Genomic DNA, 26,694 nt, shown 5'->3' with positions numbered 1-26,694 from the left:
CATGCTGGCAGCCAGGCAGACCCAAGGTCCCCTTGCTGAGTCCTCGGGGCTGTGGGACGGGACCCGCAGGTGTGAGGGGGATCTGGGGACAGGCAAGCATCCTGCGTAGTCCAGGTGGCCCATGATCATCACAAGGGTCCCCACATGTGGGAAGCAGAGGGAGAGGTAACCACGGGAATGCCGGAGGGGACCTTCCCCGGCCGCAGCTCTCCCCTCTGGAGCCACCAGACCATCAGCCTGTGTCATTTAAAGGCACGAGAGCGGGGCCAGCTGCTCCCACATGCCCCCTTCTACTTCATTCCTGTCTCGCTCCTGGAGACGTCACGTGTCCTGAGTCCTGGTGCCCGTGTGTCCCCGTGCCTGGCTGTGCCTTCCCTCAACAGGACATGCGCTGGACCGTTTGCTGCTGCCGTGCCCGCGGCTCCTTCCTGTTTATCTGTGTGGCACCCATGCCTGCTTGGGCGGCCACTGTGAGCAGATCTGCTGGGCCCAGCCTGACCGAGGCTCCGGGTGCCCGCAGTCCTGAGATGGGGGGTCCACAGCGTTTGTGAGTTCCCGTACAAACTGCCCAATGCTTTTGCCTGTTCTGCCTTGGGTGCCGGGCACTCTCCCTGGGGATGGCGTCCTGCTGCCCGCGTGGGGCAGTGCCCACCGCTCACCCACTCCGCTTGGCAGTCCCCGGGGCCTGATAGCCACGGCATGCACCTGCTACAGACACCACGTCTGGGCCCCGATTCCCCCCCAAACCCCCTCCCCTGCCACAGCCACCGGTGGCCCTGTCCTGGGCGCCATGGAGACAAGGGGCTGTTTTCTCTGCTCTAGGGACACGTGGCCATAAAAGGGCAACAGCCTGTGTCGGGGAGGGGGCAGCTGGTGCCCCTCAGTTGTGGGACCGCACCAAATGGGGCCTCTCCCCTCCCCCCTTACCCCGACTCCAAGGTCCTTGCATACAGCACCAGCAGGGACAACCCCACCTGGTGCACCACGGTGTCCCCAGGCCCACACAGGGCCCCACCCAGAAGGTCTGTTGACTAAGTGAACAGTCACCTGGGGCAAAGCTGGGCACACTCGCCTCTGGGTCAGGCCAGCCGCCCTGGCTCCGCGTGAGCCAGGTGTGGACACAGGGAGGTGTCAGGGAGGTTCTGCCCGGCAAGCGGGGTCCCCACGCTGCAAGTGGTCTCCACCCCCCCCCCCCGGCTGAGCCCCTTACTCACATGGTCCTGACCCCTGACTGAGCCCCTTACATGCACTGTCCCATTCATTTCCCAGAAGGACCCCAGAGCTATTATCTTCATGCAGAAGGGGAAACTGAGGCACAGAGATGTGAAACACTGACCTTCAGCACGGGATCCCTGCCGGCCCCACCCGCCCGCCATGCCCACCAGGCCCAGCAGGTGGCAGCAGTGGCTAAGGACTCGGCGCCCACCGTCCACACTCCCACTGGTCCAGGTCAGACTGGCTGCTCAGGGTGGAGGTGGGTGCTGGCCCAGAGTCTGGCTCCCGAGCCGTGTGGCTGCCGGCGGACAGCTGCCAGGAGGCCTAAATTCAGGCACCAGTATTTCAGCAGCAGCAGTATTTTCGGACAGGCAGTGGCCAGGGTCCCTGGCTGGCCAGAGCCGCAGGACAGCTGTTTGGTCCAGTGCCCAAAGCCAGCAGTCCGCCCATGTTCACACCCAGCCCTGGGTGGGGTGGGCCGGCCCTGCCGTGGCCTGAGGGGGACGCCGGCCCCTGACACCCAGGGCCTCCAGGTTGTGTCCCCTTGTGGTTTCTAGAGCCCCACAGACCTCAGGGCTTCATGATGCGGGCTGACACAGCCTGCGGCATCCTGACGCTCCACCGTCCCCACAGCCCTGCGAGAGGGGTCTCTCTGAGCAGCACGCGGCAGGACAGCACCTAGGATGCCCCAGAGTGGGGCTGTGCGGGCAGACTGTTTACTGACCAGGCCTGGGGCAGAGGCCAGACGGTTGACTCAACATTTATCTAGTGCCTACTGTGTGCGGGGCCCCACCACCCCCTGGGAAGCTGGACAGGCCAGCCCACCTCCGGCCCCACCAGCTGCCTCTCTTAGAAGCCCGCCGTGGAGCACCTGGAGGACGTGCGGGAGAGGTGCTCAGTGCTGCCTGGGCCAGAGGGGTGTGGTCAGTGTGCAAAACCGCTGTTACCTGCCTGCGCCTCCCACAGAGCGTGGACACAGCAGAGACCGTATTCACACAAAGGCCTGAGCACAGTGCTCACGGCGGCTTCGGCCCGGACCCGACCCGGGGACTCCATGCATGACACTGCTCGGCACAGGGACGGAACGCTGGGAACGGGCTCAGTGCAGCCCGGGCCAACTCAGGGGCGTCACGCCCAGTTCCAGAGGCGCCACATCACTGGCTCCACGTAATGACACCAAAGAGGCATGACTGCGGGATAGAGCAGGGCCAGGGGAGGCTGTCCTGCAGGGGCCTGGTTGATTGGGGCTGTCCTGTGTCCGCCTGACACAGCTCACGGAACTGCCCCCTCACAGGCATGGAGCTTATCCGTGGATTGTATCTCACTCATGTACTGAATTTACACCTTGAATTCTTAACTGGAGCTGGGACACCTGGCCTTGCTCCAAGGGGACGGCATGGACGGCCCTCCCATGATTTGAGACGGGCCCCCATGCCGCCTGGCTTCTGCCTGGGGACGCCCAGTGGAGAGGTGGTCTCTGGGCACAGAGCCAGGGCCTGGAGAGGCCCACGTCAGCCTCCTCCCCAGAAGAGCCAAGCCCTTGCTCCGGGCCTCTAAGTTCTATACCCTAAGAGGTTGACACGGGTCCCAGACCTGCCCTCCTTTGCCCCCTCTCTGTGCTGCCCAGGCCAGCGGGGGTCACCGTGCCCCCAGGCTCCCCGCCTGCCCCCACAGCCCTGCTCGCCTCTCTGCGGGACCAGTGCAGCCCGCTGCACAGCCACCTCCATGTGCCGCATACCCCGACACCACGCATGTACTTCCAGGGAGCAGCCAACAGCCCTGAGCAGGGGTGCGGGGGTGAGAGGTGCTCCAGCCAACGCCCCACAGCAGACACCCCCTGAACCCCTTCACTTTACTGGGCCAGGGACGCTTCAGGCCCAGCGGGTGCCCACACGCAATGCCATGTAATACCCCCCATGCTGAGAGCTGTGTCCTCCCCACTACACAGACAGGCGAACAGAGGTGCGGGGAGATGGGCTCTGTCACTCGAAGCCCCTGGCTCGCCCTGTGACAGTGAGGACAAAGGTGGAGCAGGGTGCAAGCTCAGGACCAGCCCTCTTTGCACAGAGAGGAGGGGATGTGGGAAGTTGGGGCGACTGCCCCGCCCTGGCAGGAATGGAGTCCGAAGCCTTGGCAGGAAGTGTCGTGTCTGTCAGTGACTGGGGGCGGCCTGGGCGGCCTGGGCCCTCTGGACAACAGGGGGCATTGTCCACCCCGTGAAAGGCAGCCATTGAGGCCCTGGCTCGAGGTGGGGCACAGGGCGGGGAGGCAGCGGCCACCAGTGTCCCCCTTTGAGCTGCAGCGAGGGAGGTGGCGGCGCCCCTCTCTCCACTCACCTGGGCCGAGGGTGGGGAGCACCAGGCTGGGGCCTGTCCGTCCGGGGTCCATACAGAGCCCCGGGCTATGTGGCCTCCCCTCACCTGTCGCTCCAGCCCCTGGCCTGCGTGGCTTCTGTGGCCCACGGCCAGCCCCACGCCTGGGTGACTGCAACGAAGTCCTCAGAGCCTGGCAGTCACCTCGGACAACACTACTGACTACCCGGTTCACGGAGGCCCCGCCCCGTCCACCCCCATCCCCACAACGCCGTCTGGGCTCACAGGCAGCAACAGCTTCTGGGCCTTGCCTCGCAGTCTCTGACCTTGACGCCTCGAAGCGCGTCCTGGTCGGCTGTTCTGGTCAGGGGCCCCCTGGGCGCTGCCTGGGGTCTCCTTGAGGTTGAGCTGAGGCTTTGCGTTTTGGGCAAGAATGCCACGGAAGCCACGCAGGCCAGGGGCTGGGGCTCAGCCCACCCCTGTCGCCACCAGGGAGGGGGCCCCTCGGCTTCTCTGCCAGTCATGCCCTTTCCCTCCGTCCTAATCCGTGTCCAGAAGACGATGCTGTGAAACTAGCAAACCCCGGCTGGCCCTGAGCTCCCGAGGGTTGCAGTCCCTGCCGTGGGCCTGTCCACACCCACCCCACGGAGGACTTGGCCTGGGCCGAGCCTGCCCTCCTTGTCCACAGGCACCCCTCGCCTGGGGCACAGCTTGCCACCCTCATGCCCCCTCAGACGCCCATGTGGAGCCCTCCCTGCCGGCGGCCACATGCGTGGGCTCCTGCTGGGTACGCAAGCTCCCACCATGGCCCCTCGGAGCTGCAGGGCAGCCTCAGCCTCCGCTGTGCCCGGGCCTCACCTTTCCCAAACCCCGGGTCTCCCTTCCTCCTGCTTGGGGAGCCGGGTGGACTTCTGCATTTGGGGGGGGCAGTGGGCGTGTCCCCCCCGGGGCCCGAGAAAGTACTCTTGTGGCAGGAAGTGCTCCTGGGAATCTCCTGGTACTCCTCATAGGCCTGGGTGAGGAGCACCTGAAGATGACCCATAGGGCCAGGGACAACTCCGCGGTGCACCTGCTGCACCCCATGGATGCTCGGCTTAGAGGTGCTGAGGGCCCGCTCCCTCCACCTCTGCCGAGTGCTGCTCGGGCTTTGGGGCCTGGGTGGGGGGCAGTCAGCCAGCTGGGCATCAGAGGTGCCCAGGATGTCCCTGCACGTGCCCTCCCCACAGGAGACCCAGGAGGTTGTTGCAGTGAGCAGGAGAGATCCAGAGGCTGTGGGGCCGAGGCTCAGGCTCCTCTGGGTCCCAGGTCGGGGGGAAGGGGGATCCCAGCAGCTGGCCTCTGAGGCCCATGCACCAGCACCTCCCATGTGACCTGGAGGTGGACTTTCCCCGAGGGGGGCCTGGTGAGGGCCCTGGGTGGGGGCTGCACGTGGCCTGCATGAGCCCTGGAGCCTGGCACCAGTGCCACTGCTGGCCCTGCGGGGTCTGCTGGAGAAGCAGCCGTCTGCACAGCTGTGGCCACAGGCTCAGGGCCCTGGCGTGTCCCTCCTGCAGACTCTCTGCCCCTGACCTGTCCCACACACACCTGAGGTGCTGGGGACGCATCCCAAGAGGAGCAGTGGTGGCAGGAGCTTGGAGGATGGGGTTCTGATGGGCAGAAAGGACCAGCAGCTGTGGCAGGAGGCAGGGGGAGACCCCAGGATGGACCCACATGCGCCTGTCGTGGACAGGTCTAGTGCCTGCAACCCTCACTTCTGGAACCCAGGGGGACCACTCACGTCACCCCCTGGTCCGTCTTTCAGACCCGGTCCCCCCCAGGCCAAGGCCTCACTCCCCTCCCACCAGCACCCGCCCTTTGGGCACCCAGTGTGGCCCCAAGGCGTTGGCCCCATCTAGCTGGGCTGTGGGCGGCCAAGGTGTCTGAGCACCAGGCCACCTAGCTTGGTGTCAGTAGGACGGGACATGGGCCCAGGCCAATTAGGAGTGCCAGAAACAGGGAGGGGAGAGACAGAGACCGACAGGGACAGAGATGAGGACAGAGAGGCACATGTAGAGAGCCAGGCACGAGGAGGGCACGTGGGCGCCATCTTACCCGCAGAGTAGGGCTCTTGCTTCTCCGGGTGGGTGAACTCCAGCCGTTCGTACTTGGCCCGGATCCACTGCTCTCGCAGGAGTCTGAGGAGGGGGACAGAGTAAGCCTCAGGCGGAGCAGGACCTCGGGGCTCGTGGGCGCTCCTGGCACTCCATGGACACACGGCCCCTGAAAGTGTGCGTGTCCACCACCTCTGGACGCTGGGGCTGAAAGGCCACCAGCTTTGATTTTTAAAATCATTTCCTGATCACACAGTTTGACCACTAATCCCTCCTCTTATAAAAAAAAAAATTAGCTCTCAGGGCGCCAGGCTCAGCCGGAGGAGCGTGAGACTCCTGATCTCAGGGTTGTGAGTTCAAGGCCCTACATTTCAGGCAGAGATGACAAAAAATAAACCTAAAAAAAATTTAGCTCTAATTCACATGGCATTAAATGCAGCCCCTGAAAACATTGATTCTGGTGACTCAGGGCACCTTCCCAAGGTTGTGCCGTCATCATCCCAAAGAGGACCCCCATGTCCACCGGGGCCCCCGTCCCCAAACCACAGTCCACTTCCGCATGGATCCGCCCATGTGGCGTCTTGGGCCACACAGAATGGGGCTGTGTGTGAGGCTGTCCGGCTCAGCCCCACTGTGGCACCTGCCAGTATGTCATTTCTTCCTGCCCACCAGCCCTTGAGGTGCACCCCCGCCCACTACCCACCAGGAGGGCTGGCCCAGAGGCGGCAGAGGGGCATCTGCCCAGAGTGCCCGCTCATGTTCCTGGTGGGTCCTGCCACATGGCCAGGCAGCCTGCGCTTGGCCATGACCCTGGCTGCATGGCAGCCACAAAAGGGGGTGGGCAGGGCCGGTCGGGGTCCTCACTCCACCCTGATGCCCACGGCCCTCCAGCCCCTCCACCCAGTGAGGCACCAGCTTCTCACCGTCCATGCCCTGCAGCCCCTGGGGCTCGACCCCCCTCAGAAGGGGCCATCCAGTGACACGTCTGGGACCCGGGCACAGCCCTTGGACTCAGAGGCTCTTCCTTCCCCAGCAGGTACGCAGAATGCAGTGCACAGGCCGCCTCACCCAGCACAGAGCCCGTGAGGCCACACCAAGCTCTGCGGGCCCAGCCTGGCGGCTGGGCGGGTCCTGGAGGCACCCCCACCCGGGGCTATCTTCTCTGAGAGTGTCCCAGTGCCCCCTCACCAAGCCCCAGCACCGCCCCCGCACCCCCCGCCAGCACGGCCATCTGACACCAGCGAGGCCTCATTCCCTGCCTTCCTGTCATCAGCAAAGACCCGATTCCCCAATAAGGTCTTGGGGTTCAGGCCTGGCCTGCCTTTTGAAGGACACCACTTAGCCCCCCACAGGGTCTTGCTGTAGGACCCCCAGCCCCTTTCCCACGCCTGTTCATCTGTAACATAGGACATACCTGGCTGCTCGGGCCCTGGCAGGTCAGTGGGACAGTTTTGAAGCTGAGTCTGCTGACAACCAGTCCATGGCCTCGTCTGCACCCAACACACAGGGGACCCATGAGGTCCCAGGCCCCTGAGGCGTAGCCTGCATATGGGGGGGTCCCCAGGCCGGCACCAAGGTCCCCCGGGGCAACAGTAGGATGAAGCCCTAGGAACAGGCACGGGAGGGGGTCCCCACGCTGCTTGGCAGACACATCCCAGGCTGCTCAGGCACCAGGGACCGGTGGCCGGGAGGACTCTGCCCTCCTGATGCCACTGGGTCCAGCCTCCTGCTCCAGGGAAAGCCAGCAGCAACAGGGTCCCCGCTACATATGAGGCCTGGTGACTAGGGAGGCAGTGTCCACACCCACCTCATGCTGCTGAAGAACCTGAGGCCTGCCGGGTGCTCCTTCCTCCAGGGGCGACTCGCCCAGGTCAGGGCGTCCCCCTCCTCAGCAGCCATGGGGAGATCACAACACACTTCCTCACGGGGCCTCCCATCACCGCCTGCTCTGTGCCCGTCCCCCACTGCAAACCCAGACCTCCTGTCATTTCTCTGCCCGATATGAGAGGCCGTCAGGGGTGAAGTGCGCCCCTCACCCCTGAAAAGATGTTGGGTCCAAACCAGCCCTGCAGACTGGCCCCCGCTGGGGAGGAAGATGGCTGTGGATTAACGGGTCAGGATGAGGTCACCCGGGAGTCATGGGGCCCTCAGAGCGGGGGGGGGGGGGGGGGGGGGGGGGGGGGGGGGGGGGGGGGGGGGGGGGGGGGGGGGGGGGGGGGGGGGGGGGGGGGGGGGGGGGGGGGGTCTGCACGGACACAGGACGGCCACGAACGAGCCAAGGAGGGGGCTCAGGAGACCCCACCCACGACTCGACCTCTACCTCCAGCCTCCAGATGTGGGAACAGTGAATTTTTGTTGCAAAAGCTGAAAAAACCAGTGTTTCGTCACCCTGGCCCCAGGAAGCCAGCATGGGGCCCCCGCCCACCAAGAACCCTGCCGCCAAGGGCTCGGGGGCGGGGGGCTCCTCCAGGGCCCCCAGGCCACCCGCCAAGCCCGGGTCACAGGCTGCAGAGGGAAGACCAGGAGGGCCGTGCTGACTTTTGATGAAACCCCAGGCCGGCAGGAAGGGAGCCAGGTCCCCACCACCTCCTCCTCCCCAAGTCACTGCCTGACATTAACGTGGCCCCGAGCCCCAGACAGGAGGCTGCGGGGTGTGTCCTCAGGACTCCTGGGGGCCTCTCCAGAGGCTGGTTAGCCCCATCCTGCGAGGAGTGGGCTCCGCAGGGGGGAATCTGGGGAGGCTGCAGCCCACAGTTTACAAAGGATTCAGCCACACCTCCCTGCTCAGCTCGCCCCACCCCTGCAGACGTGGGTGCTCTCCGGGGCCTCTGGGGCTTGGTCTGGGAGGACCTGAGCACCTACTGAGTGTGGAGGCCGCAGCAGGCTCGGCTCCCACCAACCTTCACCTGGCAGAAGCTTCTGGTAGGCAAGGATGGTCTCTGTGAGCATATTCTGGCAAGGATATGGCCTGGGGACCAGTCTGTCCCTTGTCATACACTCAGAAGGAAGGCAGATACGGGACACATGCAAATAACCAGACCACAGGGCAGCCTTCGGCTGGGGTGATAAAATCACATCTCAGAAATAGCTGTCCGGCCTCGCTGATTCATCCCGGGATGGCCAGGCAGGACCTCAGGCTCCAGAGTTCCCCATGGGCCTGGAAGCGGTGGGGTCTCAGGATGTGACATGGTGCCTGCGTGGGGCTAGGACCCTGGCAAGGCGTCTTATCCCCAGAGACCCCGCGGCTAGTGGCCTATCACCAGCCCGGAGGCGGGTGGGTCAGGTTCTCACCCTCCATTCCGAGAAAGGGCAGCTTGCGCCCAGGGCAAGTGGCTGACAGGTCCCCTACCTGCTCGCCTGGGAACAAGGGTCCCCAACACAGAGCCCACGTCTCGACTGCTGGTTCCAGCTGGTTTGCTGGGGTCTGTGTCACCTCTAGAAACTCACTTCCCCCTCGGGTTCCCGGGGGGCACTCAAGGGCCCCACGCCCATCCCCTGCCCGTCCCCTGGCCCAGACCCCAGCACTCGGTGACTCACTGGCAGTCGGAGGCCGTGGGCCGGTAGTAGAACGGAGGCACTTTGGACTCGTATGCGTCTCTCGCAGCATTGTTTCCGCGGGAGGCCATGAACTGCAGAGACAGGACGGGGTCAGGGCTCCTGGAGGCTGAGGCTGGGGCCAGCTGACCCCCAGCCCCTCTTGCCGCAGGGACGGGACCTTCAGTTCCAGGTGGCAGAGAGACTGGGTCCTACACATGTTTCCCGAGACCACAGCGCTGCGCCCCTGGCCCAAGGTGCCCCTTCCCTGCCTCACGTGAGGCCTGCTGTCCATTCATCAGACCCATGCCCGGCAGGCCGGCCTCGAGAACTGGACACGGTGAGGGCCCCGGGAACGGAGGCTGGCCCTGGGCAGCATGGGTGTGTCCCCGAGGTGGACAGACAGCAGGTGTCAGGAGTAGGGGCAGGGCACTTACACAGGCGGGGGGGGGGGCAGCGGGTGCAAAGGTCCTGAGGTGTGGGGTATTGGACAACATCCAATGTTGTCCCAGGCCCCAGCAGGGCCTGACCACCCAGTGACCTTGGGGACAAGGGGAGCAGAGGAAATTCCTTCTGTTCCAATCCTGCCTCCTTCCTGAAGCCCCGAGAGAAAGCCTTTCTTCTACCAGCACAGAGCCCTGGGGACCACTGGGTCGTGACCACGGACAGCCCAAGTGGATCAACTGGAGAACATCATCAACACTAAGACACGAGCAAAAGGCTGGAACCAAATGAGAAATCCCAAATCAGTTGCTTTTCTGTCTGAAACCTCAGTGAAGAACCAGCCTCACGAGAAATGCTCAGTCCCCATGAGGCAAAGTGACCTGCTCCCGAGGATGCGCACAAAACCGTGCGCACAGACGCAGGCCTGGAAGGGGTGGGAGCACGCCCCGCCTTTTGGTAATCCATGTAGTTTTGGAAACTGTTAAAAAAAATACCCAAAAACCAGGAATAGCAGTTTTTAAAGCTGGCGATGATTCTAACGTCCATTTAAAAATTAACAAGCAGGGCAGGGGTGCCTGTGTAGCTCAGTCAGTTAAGCATCCAACTCAGGTCATGATCTCTGGGTTCTCGGGTTTGAGCCCTGTGTCGGGCTCTGCGCTGACAGCTTGGAGCCTGCTTTGGATTCTGTGTCTCCCTCTCTGCCCCTCCCCTACTTGTGCTCTCTGTTGCTTAAAAAAAAAAAAAATCATTAAAAAAAAATCAAAAAGAGAAAGTACAATTAACAAACAAAACATTCTAGAAAATTCTGTAAATGAAGACTCTTCCTACAAGATATTAAAACCTGTTACTGACCAGAAAGCCCAATCAATGAAAGCAAGAAAAGGTCCAGAAACAGATGCAGCAGCATCAAATGCCAACATTAAATAGATGTGAGAGATGCACTGATGCGGGTGGGGGCAGGAACCTGGGAAACTGTGAGAGAAAAAGTATGGTTGGACACGGCCTTTCAGTGAAATAACTTCCAACTGAAGAGGTCATTTCTAAAATTAAACAGGAAAAAGAGTCAATAAGAGCCATGGTATAATTTTTTAAATAATTTTAGGAAAACATGGGAGGCAATCTCCCATTAACGTCTCCCAGGTGTCTCGGCAGAAGCACAAGGCACCCAGACGACAGCGGGACTTGAGGGTTAGACGCTGTGCTCTCAAGGACACGTCAAGAGGGGACCAGCAAGCGTTTTACTCAATGAGGGGAGCGGCGATGAAGGTCACAGTGTGTGGCCGTCTTCACACAAAGTACCCAGGACAGAGGACGCACGGAAGAGGGACGGGGACCGGTGGCTGTGGGGCCAGCAGGCACGGGGTTTCTGCAGACGTGACAGGATACTTGGAAACAGACGACATAAACGTGGCAAATGCCACTGGACTGTTCACTTTAAAATGGCAGGTTTTGGGGGGCGCCTGGATGGCTCAGTCAGCCAAACACCAGACTCTTGATTTCAGCTAGAGTTATGATCTCACAATTCCTGAGTTAAAGCCTCATGTCAGGCTCTCTGCTAACACTGTGGAGTCTGCTTGAGATTCTCTGTCTCTGTCTCTGCTCCTCCCCCATTCGGGCTCATGTTGGCTCTCAAATAAATAAATAAATAAAGTAAAATGGTAGGTTTTGTGTTATGTGATTTTAACCTCAGTAATAAAAAATATATACATATAGCTCTTTAAGAATATAAATTTCCTTTTTTAAAATTTTTTAATGTTTATTTTTGAGAGAGAGACAGAGAGAGTGTGTGAGCGGGAGATGGGCAGAGAGGGAGACACAGAGGGTCTACTGAGGGGCACAGGACTTATTTTGGGAAAATACTCCAAAATCAGGCAGTGGGGCTGGTTCCGTGGACATTCACACCTCACTAGGGCCGGTGGCTGGGCGTGAGAACTATGTCTGAGTCACCCCGCTCTGAGTCAAACAAATCCCAGGGCAGAACGGGCCCTACCGAGGTACCAGAAACCCTAAAACCACAAGAGACCGATAGATTTAACTCCACCAAAGTAACAAAGTTTCCACTGCAAACCCCAGGAGCAAAAGCAGTGGGCGCCCGGGGGGCACACGGTCTCCAGGCTGGGCTCCCGAACACAGAAGAGCGAGAGACAGAAACCGCTCACCAGGTGACAGCAGGAGGGCAGGCCACGGAAACGAAGAAGCACAGGACGCTGAACTATGCCATGGGACACTCAGCACCACTCAAGAGACAAACATGCCAAGCGAGGACCCCTCAGGGCCCCGGGAATCAGTGCCCCTGGGAATCAGTGGCCCTGGGAATCAGTCCCGCTCCCCTATGCAGGGAGGCGGCTCCCGGGGCAGTCGCTGGGCCTGCGGTGGCCTGGTGGGCATGGGGGGAGGGGAGAGGCAGTGCCACTGAGTCTGTCCCAGGACCTGGTTCCACAAATCCAGATTCTCCCCAAGAGGGTTGACTCTGCACTGGTGGGCAGGATGGGGGTCCTGCTCAGGGGCACCTCTGAGGAGACAGCCCCCCACCCCGCACTCACATGCTCCCTGTGTGCACAGGGCTCATTAAGAAAACACAGCGTCCCAGGTGCACATGGGCAGACGCATGGGCAGACGGACAGGCAGACTGAACATGGCCAGTCCACACAGTGGACACCACCATCCCGTAGAAAGAGGCGGGGCCATGACAGGTGCTACCAGGTGGACGACCCCAGCCGCGTGGCACTCCGTGAGAGAGGCCGACGTCAAGGCCACCTGCTGCCCGTGCCCTATCACGAAAATGCCCACAATAGCACGTCTGTGGAGACACAGAGCCGCTGAGCATTGCTCAGCCTGGACCAGACAGTGAGAGACACAGGATTCCTTGTAGGGCATGACTTTGGGAACAGTGGCCTGACTGGACACACCAAATCCTGCTGAGCTGTGTGCCTCATTTGGGCGAACAGTGGGGGAGGGGCGGGCGACAGCACGGGCCACACAGGCTCTTCTCCCCTGTCCCCTGCCCCGTCCGCCCCCACCCCTCTCCCTCCAGCTCCCACATGCTCCTCGCCCACCCTCCAACCCCCCCAGCCCCCTGGGCTCCCCACACCAGCACCCTGCCCTCTGCCCTCACTCCTCTCCCTCCCTCTGCCATCCCACCTCATCCCCCTCCCCACCACCCCCCTGCCCCCCACAGCTCCCCCAGACTGAGGCTAGGCCGAGGGCCTGGCAGGAGCGGGGTACAGACAGTAGGACTACAGGGGCTCCTCCCAACTCACTACAGCCCCCTCCCCTCAGAGCCGTACCTCCACTTGGGCCTCCTCCCAGGCATCCAGCCGGACCGACTTCACCTTGCTGACCTGGGGAATGTTCCGGTGGATTCCGGAGCAGCTCAGGCAGATGAACACACCCAGGGTGTAGGAGGCCCAGTCAGGATCTGGAAGGCAAAGACCAGACCCTCAGGGGACTGAGTTCTGCCAGACCCCTCTGCGGCCTCAGTCTCTCCATCCGTGCAACGGGAGAGCCCCGGGGCTCCCTGGCTCTGTGCCCCATGCAGGGTCCCTGCCACAGGTGAGTGGCTCTGCCCCCGAAGTCCTGGGTCCGCAGACGCCCGAACGGACAAGCCGTGGCCGTGGTGATGGCTAGACAGGAACAACGGATCGCCGCCAAGTGCGCCAGATGCAACGGGGACACTGGCTTGGCTGCGTGCTTGCACACGCCCTGACGTCTCACTCAGTGAGACAGGAATGTGCATGTGCTTGCGGACGCAGCAGCAAGCAGAGCGCTGATGGTCGCAGGCCCCCTTGTCCGTGGGTTTGCATCTTTCAGGCGGAGCCACGGTGAGCGAGCATGGCGGGATGTTCACCTGCTCCAATGGCACCTCCGGGACCGTCCTTCCTGCCGCGCACCCCCCAGTCTAGGAACCAGGCACTGGGGCCGGCTCTTGGAAAGGGCAGCAGCCTCTGAAACCCCTTCCACTCCTAAGTGAAGCTGGACGCAGCCGGTTCGAGTCAAGATGCCAGGAGAGCCAGAGCCCCACGTGTGAATGTGAGAGATCTGGGGCGGGTGCACGTGTGCGAGTGGGCGGGTGAGGGTGTGCAGGCGTGCGAGTGGGCGGGCGTGGGTGTGGGGCTGTGTGGGGGCAGCAGGCACCTCTGACGTCGGGGCCCCGGGGTGCCTGGCTCCCAACTGGACTCTCACTGCCCCAGGGCAGCAGTCCACGCCTGGGGCCCAGGCCCCCTTCTCTGCCTGTTGGGGGGATGGGGGCTGGCCTGCAGTGAAACCAGAGAGGGGCACAGGCAGCCCGTCACCGGGGCAGCTGAGCACGGGGACACAGAGCACCGGGTCTGCTGGTCACAGGCCTTGCTACTTCCCAGAGCTGCCGGCCAAGCTCGAGGCACCCTGTCCCCATAGCGCCTGTGGGTGTGGGACTGGTTCTGGGCTCCGGCAGAGGAAGTGGGAGCCAGGGAGGCAGGTTGCTTCTAAGTGGTGCCCAGAATAGAGAAGTTTCAGGAGAAAAACAGCCGCGTCACCCCGGGGGGCCCTTCTGGGGTGGGGGTGCAGAATGAGGTTCCTGGTGGGTCTGGGGCAGCGGGAGACAGGAAGTGGTGGGCGCTCTGAGACCACCAGCAGCCGTGGTCCGCCCCCCACCCCGTCCTGGGATTGGCTCTGGACTGGACCAGCGAGGGGCACAGCCCAGAGAGCCCCAAGGCTCAGAGCCTTGGTTCTGGGGGCCTCTCCCCATCAGAAGAGCTGTGAGCAGAAGAGCAGGGCACACCCCTCCTCCCACACGTCCCCTGCATCCGCCCCCACCCACAGGCCAGCAGCCCCGGAAAACAGAACGTCACCCGCTTTCTGCTTGAAACCCGCAGGGGACTTTTCCCCCACCTCTCCGGGCTCCTCCCCTCCGCATTGCTGTGGCCCCCTTGCTCGGCCTGCCCCGTCCACCCCACACCTCAGGGCAAATGTCACCCTCACAGGCCCCCCGGCCACCATCTGGAGGGATCCCCACACATCCCCCACCTGATGCTTTTCTGGGTTCTTCGAGGCATCTACAGATCATGACATTTCATTCTTTCCTATTTCTTGTGCGCTGCTGGGGGCCCTGGATGTGAACGGCTGAGGCTCCGGACCCACCCTGAGCCCCTCCCAACAGCCTGGCCTGCACCCACATTAGGCACCCAGATGTCTACACTGCCCCCACGGCCAGGAGCTCCCCTTGGAGGACACCAGGGGACAGGCCACCACCCCTGCTGCCCTGAGCGCTGACCTGGGGACACGGCTTGGCTGTGGCCAGAGCCCAGACCTCCCATGCATCCAGGCCATGGAGCAGGCAGGCCAGGCATGTCGGGGACACTGGAGAGTGGCCTTCCCTGGGGGCAGGGGCGGGGAGAGCAGAGAGCCACTGACCCACCTCCAGCCCAAGGGCTCTTGGCAGCACGGGAACAGGAGGACTCCACACACAACCCAAGTTTTCACAGGAACATGAAGACGCGGACCACACGCAGAGAACAGAGGAAGGGCCCTCGGCTCTGTGTGAACCCACCTTTACCTCTGCCCTCTATTCTCAGAGGGCCCTCGGGAACCTGCCTGGCACTGCCAACGGGCACACGGAAGCCTCCACCCCTGGCATCCCCCCTGCCGGCCCCCTCCCCAATGCACCCCTGGGCCGGGGCACAGTCCACCCTTGGCTGACCTCCTGGACATGCCCACCTCCCTGGGCTCCAGGAACTGCTCCCTCTTTTTGAAAATGCTGCCCCACCAGGAAATGAGGATCTTGTCTGGCAGGAGAGAACATGAACAGGGAAGATCCACGTGGGCCCCAGAGCTGGCCACCAGCTGCGCTGGGTTCCCAGGCGTTGCTGCCGGCAGGAGGGGCCCTCCCAGCAGCCAGGAACCAGCCGGGAGCTGGGAACACGGGGCCCGGGCCCTGCTAGCAGCTTTCTGGCAGAAAATCACACCAGGGCAGGGCGGTGGGCCTTCTCCCAAAGCCAGACCCAGGAGCCAGGGTCCCTGACACATGTGTCCTCAGTACAAATGCCCTGGGCCTCTGCCCACCCGAGCTGCCCCACTGGCTGCTCACCAGGGAGCCCCCGTGGCCCCCATCACTCTCTCTCCAGAGCTGTGCAGCCCCCCCGCCCCCAACCTCCAGCAAGATGGGCTGGGTCCTCCTCCCTCCCACCTTCCCAGCTATGAGTCCCAAGGCAAATTATTGACCTGCTGTGGGTCTTGGTTTCTGCCCTGGACGATGGACACACATGGACCGCATGCAGGGCTTCGTTAATGGCAGTCATCACACAGCAGATACGCATCCAGGCCACTCCACTTGTCCTGGGCCCCTCTGTTCACCCTCAGATGTGCCCCTGTTCAGATGGTCAATTCCTTGACCCCCCCCCCCCAAGGAGGGTCTACGGCAGAGACCCCTGGGACTCCCCCTCCCAGGGTCACACCCACGACACTTCCCAGCCTCCTGGAAGCTCGGCATGGCCTGTGCAATGTGATCAGATGGGCCAATGTGCCTCTGGGCCTGGCTGACAGCCACCACCCACCCATGGTGTTCCGTGTCTCCATCTTTGGCTTGGGGGAGGGGCTCTGAGGCGGGGGGAGGGGCGGAAGCCTGAGGGGGAGGAACGGGGCCCCTGAGGCACTGTCGGGCGCAGAGACCAGGGAGAGCTGGGACCAGGCGCCCCCGCAAAGCCCTGTGATATAAGAGGACCACAAGCCCCATCTGAGCTGCTGCCTCCCCACTCACTGGGGGCCTCCCAAGGACACAGGTCTCAGCCCCTAGGACCCAGCACAGAACGTGGCCAAATCCAGGGCCCAAGAGCTCATGATGAAGGAGCAACCAAACAGCCTTACTTGGAGAGTCCCCACCTCACTGCCTGACACCTGCCGGGGACACCTCGGGGTGGGGGGGGTGCCACACAGGGTGGGGGGCGGAGCACAGGGGCTTCACGGGGAAGAATGCAGCTACGCAGGGCTTGCGGCTCGCAGTGAAACACCGTCCCAGAGAGTAAGGGGCAGGGACCAGCCCAGGTCCCAGGAAGAGGACAGTCCCAACGTAGCACTGGGCCCACAGAGGGCCAGCAGCCCTCCTCCTCATCGCCTTCCTCATCCATAAGACAGGCCGGAACAGATGCCAGCAACATGAGCCCACCTGGGACAGCCACTGGGGTGCCGGAGAACGCCCCGCTCGTCACCACTCGGTGAGGTCTGCTTTCAGAGTGCCCGCCAGCCCAGGCCTCTGTCTTCGAGGCCTTCACCGACCTGAGTATAAATCCTGAGACTGGCTGAACAAAGACCACCAAATGCCCCTGCCCGGCCATCCTCCGTCCTTACATACGGTGTCCCGGCCTGGAAGACCTGTTTACAGAGCACTCGGACAGGGATTAGCAAACTGCGGCCCTCAGGCCTCGTTTCTGTAAATAAATTATTATTGACACACAGCCGTGTCCATCATTCACATTTTGTCTATGCGTCTGCAATAGACCAGCAGAGTTGAGTGGTCATCACAGAGAAGGTGTGGCCAGCAGAGCCCGAAAAATTTACTGTCTGGTCCTTTGAGAAAACATTTGCTGGGGCGCCTGGGGGCTCAGTCGGGTGAGCGTCCGACCAGCTCAGGTCATGATCTCGTGGTTCATGAGTTCAAGCCCCGCGTCAGGCCCTGTGCTGACAGCTCAGAGCCTGGAGCCCGCTGTGGATTCTGTGCCCCCTCTCTCTCTGCCCCACCCACATTCATGCTCTCTGTCTCTCCATAATAAGTAAATGTTAAAAGAAAAAAAAAAGAAACAAGGAAAAAGAAACCATTTGCCGCCCGGCTCAGTGGGAAGAATACCGACTCTTGATCTTGGGGTCGGGAGTTTAAGCCCCGTGTTGGATGTAGAGATTAGAACATAAGAAGCAAAGAAAAAAGAAGACATTTGCGAAGCCCTGTGCTGGAGGGAAGAGGGGTGAGACACAGATGTGGCCTGGGAAGACCTGTGGTCAGAGGTGGGGCTCAGCCACTGCTGACAGTCACGCCTCTGCAACAGGGCTTCCAGGTTTAGGTCCAGACGTGCTGGGCACCTTGCAGCTGGCAGGCGGACCCACTGGTACATGACTGAAGGCCGTCTGCCAGCCTGCCCCTGGCATGCGTGTGTGTGCAGGGTGGGCAGGGGGGACACGCACATGGGCACGCCCTCGAACAGAACTCCGGCAGCTACTTCCAAGGGGGGTTAAGGAAGGCTGACACGGAGAAACGGAGACCCTACGTCATTCATATAGGAATAAAGACGCAGGCCGCGGCACCGGGCTGGCTCAGCGAGCGCAGCATCTGACCCTGGACCTCAGGCTCGTGAATTTGAGCCCTAAGCTGGGTATAGAGATCTTAAAAAAAAAAAACAAAGGACAAAAATCAGTTAGGTCACATTGCTTGTTGATGATGAGACGCTGTTTCACCCACACCAGAAAGGCTACACTGCAGAAGACGCACTGCCGCGTGATGAGGGTGCCCAGAGGCCCGGACCTGCATCCGCCACCGGCAGGAGGGGCAGTGGGTTCAACCCGCTTTGGAAAACGGTTTGGCAGTTGCCCACGAAATTAAATGTTTCTTTCCTGTAAGCCAGCAATCCTGCTCCCACGTACCAACCAAAGTGAGAGGCAAGCATGTCCACCAGAAGGTGTGCAGACCCAGAAACACATGGAGAATATCCAAACCACGGCCAGCAGGGATTCATACCAGGAATGCAAAGCTGCCTTAACATTTGAAAATCAATGTCATTTACCATATTATCAGATTACAAAAGCCATAAGACTGTCTCGACTCAGGAAAAACACGTGACCAAATGTAACATCCTGATAAAAATACTCAGAAAACTAGGACTAGAGGGGAAGTGTCCTGACTTGATGCCCAGCATCTGTGAAGTGTGTGCAGCTAACATTATACCTAATGCAAGAAGACTGAATGCTTCCCCCTAAAATCAGGACCAAGGCAGGAATGGCTGCTCCAATCACTTCCAACTCAAAACTGAACTGGAGATTCTAGTCAGTGCAACAAAGCAACCAAAGAAAGAAAAAGCATCCCAGTTGGAAAGGAAGAAATAAAACCTCTTTCAGCCAGACACAACATGATTTTCAAGGCAGAAACCCTGAGGGATTCTGCAAAACACTACTAGGACTAATGATGTTGCGAGATAGAAGATAAATATACAAAAGTCAATTCTGTTCATCTACATCAGCAACAAGCAGATGGAAACTGAACTTTTAAAATGCCATCTACGGGGGCACCTGATGGCTCAGCTGGAGAGCAGGTGACCCTTGATCTCAGGGTCATGAGTTTGAGGCCCATGTTGAGCATAGAGATTAAATAAATAAACCTAAAAAAATAAAAATACCATTTACATCCTAGAGATTGCTGTACAACGTGAATGTGTTTAATTAACCTATTTTTCTACTTTATGGTAATATTTATATTTGAGAGAGAGAGAGTATGAGTGGGAGAGGCAGAGAGAGAGAGAGGACAGAGGATCTGAAGTAGGCTCTGCACAGATAGCAAGGAGCCCAATGGGGGGCTAGAACTTATGAACCCTGAGATCATGCCCTGAGCCAACGCTGGATGCTCAAATGACTGAGCCACCCAGGTGCCCCTTAATTAATTTATTTGAGAGAGAGAGAATCCAAAGCAGGCTCCATGCTGAGCTGATGCAGGGCTCGATCCCACGACCCTGGGATCAGGACCCAAGTGAAATCAAGAGTCAGATGCTTAACTGAATGAGCCCCTCGGGCACCCCAACAATGGGAATATTTTAAATGCAACTGAACTATACTTTAAAGAGGGTAAAAAATATAAGTTTTATGTCTTATGTATTTTACTACAAGGAAAAGTTAAAAACATCATTTACAATAGCACTAAAAAAATGAAATACCTAGGGCTAAATATGATAAAAGATACGCAAAACAGCACACTGAACACCACAAAACGTTGTAGGGAGAAGTCACAGACCTAAATACATACTGAGAGACACAGCTTTCATGGGTTGGAAGATTCAGGATCAGGAAGACAAAAATTCTCTCTAAGTTAATCTACAGGTTCAACGACCCCAATCAGAACGCCAACAGGATTTTCTAATATATATGAACAAACTGGCTCTAAAATTCACGTGCAAACACAGTGGACATAGAGTAGCCGACACAACTTTGAACGAGGACAGAAATAGGGCGCTGACACTGCTTGGGGTTAGAGTTCCCTGTCAGCTCCTAGTTATCAAAACAGACAAATCGGCCAGTGGATCAGAACAGAGAGCCCAGAAACAGGCACACACACATTATTGACAAAGGTGTAAAGGCAACTTTGTGGAGAAAGAATAATCTTTCAGAGCATGGTGCCGGAATAGTTGGCCGTCACTTGCAAAAATACTAAACTTGGTCCCCACCTCCCTTCACGTAGGAAAAGTCACTCGGGACACATCCTGGTGCTAACAGTAATGCCCAGAGCCATAAAACTTGTGAAAGCAAACGAGAGAGGTCTTTGGGACCTTGGGTTAGGCAAAGCCTTGTTAGCCACAGAAAACCGAGAAATTAATGAAATAACTAAGTTTAGTTTCATCAGAATTTTTAAGAAGACCAGCTCTTTGAAAGATGCTGGTTGAGGGCGGCTACACTGGGGACGCCTTGCAGAAGTCTGACGAAGGACTTGCGTCCAAAGTACACAAAGAACTGTTTCCAACTCAATAAAAAGGAAACAACTCCATTAGAGCGAGAGGCAAAGGGAAATCCACCCACCAGAGGTGACGTGTGGGTGGCACTGAGCACAAGCAAGGTGGGCACGGGAGCCCTGGGGCCAGGGCAGTGGGCCCTCCAGGCTGGCCTCCCAGCTCCCTGGCACTCTTGGGCGGGTGGGGGGCTTTATTGTATGTGACTCATGCCTTGGTAAAGCTGAACTTAGGAAAGCAGAGGTGAGTTATGACCCCATCCCTACCCCAGAGACCGGAGCAACAGAGAAATCAGGGCCTCTCACCCTGGAGTGCCTAGCTCTGTGGGCAGGCAGGGACCTGCTTTCTCTAGGAGACGCGCCCTCCCTCTCCCAGAGCCTAGGTCTAGCTGGCACCTGCGGGCCACGTGGGCCCATCCAGGGGCCTGGCCTCGGAGCAGGAAGCAGGAATGTGCTGGCCATCCCGGCCACCTGGGGTAGGGCCACTGACCCTCATCACACTCCCTGGGGACGAGGACGTTCTCCAGCTGGTCCCACAGCTCTGTCTGAGGCCGGTCCTGCTAGTAGTCCACTTCTACAGGACAAGGCAGATGGAGCCCAGAGAGGGTCACACCCTTGCCGGAGGTCACACAGTGGCAGAGCTGCACCAGGCGGCACCTGTCTCCCAGAGCCCAGCTGACCCTGCTCAGCACAGGCAGGTGCCAGGAATGTGGGAAGCAGCACAGGCTGCAGGGCTAGGCAGGGGGCAGGGAAAGGGGTCCTGGGGCGGGGTGTCTCCCAGCGGGGCCAAGTGGCCAGGTCCACAGGTTGGTAGGTGCTGTAGCTCTCTCTGCCTTCGGGCAGAGCTTGCCAGCGTCCACAAGAGCCCTGCAGCGCACCAAGGCCACGGCTACCAGGAGAAGCGCCGCGGGAGGTGGGGCCGGGCTGGACCACGGGGGAGAGGGGAATGGGGCACATCTCCCAGGGCCGCAGCGTCGGGAGTGGGGCCTCATCAAACAAGAGGGGTGCTTTGCCCAGAGGAGCAAAGCGCAGTTCCCCTGCCCCCACCCCCAGCCTCAGGCTACTGATTCCACAGCGTTCTGTGTGACTGCCGTCTGCCTGGTGAAGACCCTGCTCAGATGTCCCCTGGGATCACATGGATGGCGGCCAGTGCCACTCGGAGACCGTCCTGTGCACAGCAGGCCCACAGCAGCCCCAGCGAGTGCACCACCAGGATTGAGGGCCAATAATCCCAGAGACAAGGTTTGGGGTTCCTGCCTTCCCCTGGGGCCAGCCGGGGACTCGGTCCTGCTGCCCTCAGGGCTCAGTGACACCAGAGGGCCCTGTCCCAGCAGCACACGCCTGGAACGCCAGTCTGGGGCCTGGGGCCTGGGGCGGCTTTTCGATCAGGAGCCCTTATTTTAAAAAAGAATCCTGACTGTGAAAGGAGAGTTCCGGAGGTGACTTTGAGCAATACTGTAACATTCCTGGGCTCCAGGAAAGGGAGCCCCCTGCAAGGAGTCCCTGAAACCACCAAAACAGAAGGCACCACGCTGGTGCCCACGTGTGTCCCCAGGACCAGCACCCCCAGGATGCGGGTAATGCGTTGGTCAAGTGCTCCTGCTTTCCCTGGAGCCAGAAACTCCCTGGACTCCCAGCCCCTCCCTCCTCCCTGGAACCTGCCCCGGGCAGCCTCCCAGTACTGTCTCCCCCACTTGCAGGCCAGGACCTCCGGAGTGGGGCCTGTGCGACGTGGAAGGACAAAAACAGCTGGATGGGGGGCGGGGCGCCTGGGGGGCTCAGTCAGTTAAGCATCCAGCTTTGGCTCAGGTCATGATCTCACGGTTCGTGGGTTTGAGCCCCACATCTGGCTCTGTGCTGACAGCTCAGAGCCTGGAGCCTGCTTTAGTTTCTGTGTCTCTGTCTCTCTCTGACTCTCCCCTGCCAATGCTGTCTCTCTCAGTCTCTCAAAAAAAAAAAAAAAAAACCAGCTGGATGGGGCTGCCAGGAGGTCCCCAAGGGGGGGAGGGACAGGGCTGACGCTTCAGCTCTCCAAGTGGCAGGGCTGGACCTTTGACTGCTGGAGCAGAGCCAGGTCAGCCCACGTGTGCACAGGACCCTGATCAGCTGTGTCTGTACACATGCCCCCATCAGGTCTGCCAGCCTGTGCACACGCCCCCCCCGCCCCGATCGGCTCTGCCCACCTGTGCATATGGCCCCCATCAGGTCAGAGCCCCCCCCCCATATCAGAGCCAGAAGAGAGGCACCAGGGGTGGGATGTCTACGTGTCACACTCCTAAGCTCAGAGCCCCTTGGGGGCAAGAAGGCAGCAGGCTGTGGTTCCCCAGAATCCCCAGACCCCAGGCAGAAGGGCCCCACATCCCACCTCCAGGCTCTGCTCTGGCTGCTTCCCCACCCTGGACACAGATAGACCACGGTCTAGAGCCTGCCCCACTCATCTCCTTGGGCACCAGGGATCAGTACCTTGCCTTGTGGTCTGGAGTGAGCCTGCGGGGTCTGCGCCTTTGCACAGAGCACCAGGCAGGTGCTGGTCTGGGTGGAGTGCATGGAGGCCCTGTGGTTAGAGGAGGGGGGGCAGAGGGGAACATAGGGAGGGCAGACGGGGGACATGGTTGGGACAGAGGGGGGAAGAGGCAGGCAGGAGGAAGAGCGGGAGGCAGAGGGGGTGGGGGGGCAGAAGGGGATGGGAGGAAGAGGGGGGCATGAGGAAGAGGGGGGCAGAGGGGGCAGGGGGGCAGGAGGAGGGAAGGAGGGGGGCAGGAAGGGCTGGCCTGAGTCTGCAGCTCTATCCCTGCCCCCAACCCACCACATCAGGGCTGTGGGCACGTGAGGCCAGGGCCTCGCCCTCTGGGGTGACATCACCCGCCAGCTCCTTCCCAGCTACCCCCAGTGACTCCTTCCTCCTCCTCCTCCCCTCCCCGCCTCCAGGGATTGTCACTGCTCCCCATCTGCCTCTGCTCTGCCTTCTCCCAGGGAGCCTGGAGGGGACTCTTAGCCCCTCAGCACTTCCGGCAGCAGCGGTGAGCCTCCTGAGCAGGTGAGCCGCATCCTGGGGCCAGGCTGGTATCGCCTGGAACCGTGGGGCTGGCACAGCCTGGTGGCCCGGCTCCAGAGGACTGCGCCCTTGCCATGCAGAGGCGGGGGGATGGGGGGGACTGAGGTCCAGGACACTGGGGCCCCTCCCCCGCAGCCTCTCTGCCCTCCCCAACCAGAATCTGAGCTCCAGAGGGGCAGGGGGCTTTGCCTTTGCACAGTGCACGGTCACCTATATGGCAGTGCTCAAGGCGCATCTGCGGCACCTGAAGGAGGGAGGCTCGAGTCGTGCCCCTGCTCCACTCCCCACCTGCGGGGGACCCAGCCTGGCCCAAGGGCCTCCATCCAGCACGTTCCCTCTCCTGGCCCCACGGCACCTTCCAGCTTCCATCCCTGCCATCCACCCAACACCCTCACAGACACCGCTGGCCTCCCAGGTGCTAGCCCGAGTCTTGCCAGGACAGCGTGGCGTGTGGCCGGCCGGCCTGCCCCGTGTCCTTCCCTGGTGTCCCATCTGGTCCCTGGTTATAAACCGTACCTTGGAGCCAGATGGGGGTGGTGGTCACACCACTCTGGGAACTCTAAATGCCACTGAATGGTCTGCTTCTGACGGTCAGTTCTGTTTGTGTGAATTTCCCCTCATTGAAGAGAAACGCAGAGAGGGAACAAGGTCTACACCTCTGGCTATTTTCTACCTGGGCTCCACCTCCAGCTGCTTCTCCAGAACATTCCCCAGCCCTGAGCTCACATCTCCACACCCCTGTCTGCAGTGACTTCTCAACCCTAATGCCACCCTTCTCCCTTCAGTCTTGGCCAAACCCCGGAGTGTCCTGCCCCTCCCTGTTCTACACCCCACGCCCCGGGTACCAGCACACCCATTCCCCAAGTTTCAGGACCTAAGCAGAATCCAACCACTTCCTGCCACACCCCTGCCAGCGCCCTAGACGAAGGTGCCGTCTGGATGACTCCAAAGTCCCCTAAAGCCCTCCCCGTCTCTGTCAGCCGGGGACCCTCCCCGACAGCCAGCATCGAGGCCCCGCATCCACCATGTCACCGGTGAGCGTGTTCCTCCCTCAGCTCTGGACTCGCCCGCCTCTCTGCTTCTCCTTCCAGCCCCTGCTGGGCCCACCCACCCTCCAGGGGAGCCTTCTCCCCTCTTCCGTGGACAATTCTGGAAAACTCCAGCACTGGTGCCCCGTCTTCTTACCCACCTCACTCCACGTCCCTTTCTGGTGACATCCCCATGTTCGGTGAGCCCCAGACCTTGCCGGACACCCGGCCTACACCCTGACCTGGCTTGCAGCCAGGCACCCCACACTGGACCCCTCAGCACCCGCGCTCCCCTGGCCCACGCCCCGGCCTCCCCCTTGCAGCACCGCCACCTGCCCCCCCCCGCCACGTCATGTAGAGCCTGTCCCTCCTCTGAAGCCTGTGCCCGGAGTGCTGAATGTTCTGAGCCAGGGCAAGGCCTGGATGGAAAACTGCAGTCCGTTGGGGTCAAGGTCAGCTGTAGCACAGGAGCAGCTGGACCCCCAGCCCCAGGCAGGCAGGGTGCAGCTTGCAGGGACCCGGTGGGCCACATGACCCTGTCTTCTATACATCAGCACTGATGGCTGCCTCTCACAGGGAGCGACGGCCACTCCCGCGGTAACTTCCAAGGACGTTGAGGCCCAGCACCCCCTCTGCCCCATGGAGGGCAGACATTAGGGACTGGGGTGTCCTCAGCATAGGCAGAGACCAGGACAATTTTAAAGTGACCACAAATCACCAGAGAAAAGTGGAGAAAAGACCCAGGAAGGTATGAAGTTTACCCTTCAGGCTGATCCTTGGAAGACACCTGACAATAACCAATCAATCAAATAAGTAAATAAAACAATAAGTAATAAATAAGCAAAAACAAAGACAAAACCCTGGGAAGAGGGGATTCGATTTCCAAGCTACCACATTATTAGTTTCAAATCCCTGACGGGTACAGTCACGAGGCGCGGACGTGCATGGCCCATTCGAAGGAAAAGATGAGCAAAGTGTGTCCCTAACAAAGACTCTGAGGCAGGTAAATCACACAGACGTTAAAACCAGTTTTCAGGGTGCTCGAGGAGCTAGCAGAACGAGTGGGGAAGTCAATAAAATGATGTATGAACAGGCAGGGGGCAGGGGAGGAATAAAGGCAGAAACCAGACAAGAGGCCGAGCTGAGCAGCGGGGACCACCGGGCTCATGGGCAAGGCCACACACAAAGTCCATGAACAGGACCTCAGGGGAGGCTCGGAGGAGAGACAAGGGGGAGGGACACAATCTGCAGAAACAACGGTGGAAACTCCCCCAGGGGTGAGGAGACGGGGGCACAAACATCCACGAGGCTCCCGAGCCCCACGACCTGACAGCATGACGTCTAAGCCCAGGTATGAGGACTGTGGAGCAGGACAGTGGCCACCCGACACTTCCGAGATGTCACCAGACAGGAGCAGGGTTTCCCTCGGAAATGGCAGAGGCCGGAAGACCATCAGCTAAAAGGTGCAAAGCGCTCAGAGGGAGAAACTCTCAATCAGGAATCCTATTCCTGCCAAAGCTCTCCTTCAGAAGAAAGGGAGAGATCCAGATGTTCCCAGACCATCAAAGTCCCAGGGAGTCTGTGACCAGACCTGCCCAGTGAAACACCCGGACCCTGGACAGCAGCACGAGGCCAGAGGGGGATGAAGGAAAGGGGGAGGGAAATATGCAGCAATTGTCAAAGCCAGTGTTACTAAAATAATCGTTACTTGGCATCGGATGGCATTAAAACAATGGTTTTCTATAGAATTTGACACTTACTCATTTAATGAAAAAAATTTTTAACATAAAAGTCACTATAACTTTGGTATTGAACCCCAAATCTTGTTTTCTACATAACTTAAGAAACAAATGCATTTAAATAGTTTTAAGTTATTTATTTTGAGAAAAAGAGCAAGGGTGGAGAGGGTCAGAGAGAGAGATGGAGAATCCCAAGCAGGCACAGAGCCCGACATGGGAGTCGAACTCATGAACCTCCAGATCATGATCTGAGCCAAAGTCAAGCATGGGACACTTAACCGACTGAGCCACCGAGGTGTCCTACAGCATGTGACTCTTGATCTCAGGGCCATGAGTCTGTGTTTCTGTGGAAAGGACCTTAAACATTTTTAAATAAAGAAATAAATACAAACAGAAGAATGACTCTGCATGTCTCGGGGTGCCCGGTGTGCGGAGAGGAAGGCCGTGGCCCCCACAACCATGGGCTGTGGTCCAGGCCATGTGGAGGAGCAGCCTCTGCGTGTCTCTCAAGTTCGGCTCCTGCGAATCGGTCCAGACGGTTATACATTTGGGACTCGAAATGGAGTCCCCGCGGGTCCACAGAAGGGTCTGGGAGGGACTGAAACACT

General features: G+C 60.0%; 1 protein-coding gene across 3 annotated transcripts in view; it reads right to left on the bottom strand.

Annotated features, from left to right (window-relative positions):
• The window catches only part of ADAP1 (ArfGAP with dual PH domains 1), a 43,353-nt gene that overhangs the window by 8,711 nt on the left and 7,948 nt on the right, over nucleotides 1-26,694 (bottom strand). The window contains exons 1-4 of one of the 3 annotated variants that reach the window (XM_029948671.1): nucleotides 22,728-22,750; nucleotides 12,883-13,013; nucleotides 9,155-9,246; nucleotides 5,619-5,701 (exon numbers count right to left, since the gene is read on the bottom strand). In XM_029948671.1, the coding sequence (XP_029804531.1) occupies nucleotides 5,619-5,701; nucleotides 9,155-9,243 (172 nt within the window). In that variant the 5' untranslated portion in view covers nucleotides 9,244-9,246; nucleotides 12,883-13,013; nucleotides 22,728-22,750. Of the gene's footprint in view, nucleotides 1-5,618; nucleotides 5,702-7,031; nucleotides 7,047-7,424; nucleotides 7,720-9,154; nucleotides 9,247-12,882; nucleotides 13,014-22,727; nucleotides 22,751-26,694 lie in introns of those variants that run through there. The other 2 variants (XM_029948669.1, XM_029948670.1) reach the window with 2 other exon arrangements.

This window comes from Suricata suricatta, chromosome 8, assembly GCF_006229205.1.
Source record: "Suricata suricatta isolate VVHF042 chromosome 8, meerkat_22Aug2017_6uvM2_HiC, whole genome shotgun sequence".
NCBI classification, from domain to species: Eukaryota; Metazoa; Chordata; class Mammalia; order Carnivora; family Herpestidae; genus Suricata; species Suricata suricatta.
The sequence above is the reverse complement of the archived record's forward strand: the minus strand, read 5'-3'. Positions and strand labels throughout refer to the sequence as shown.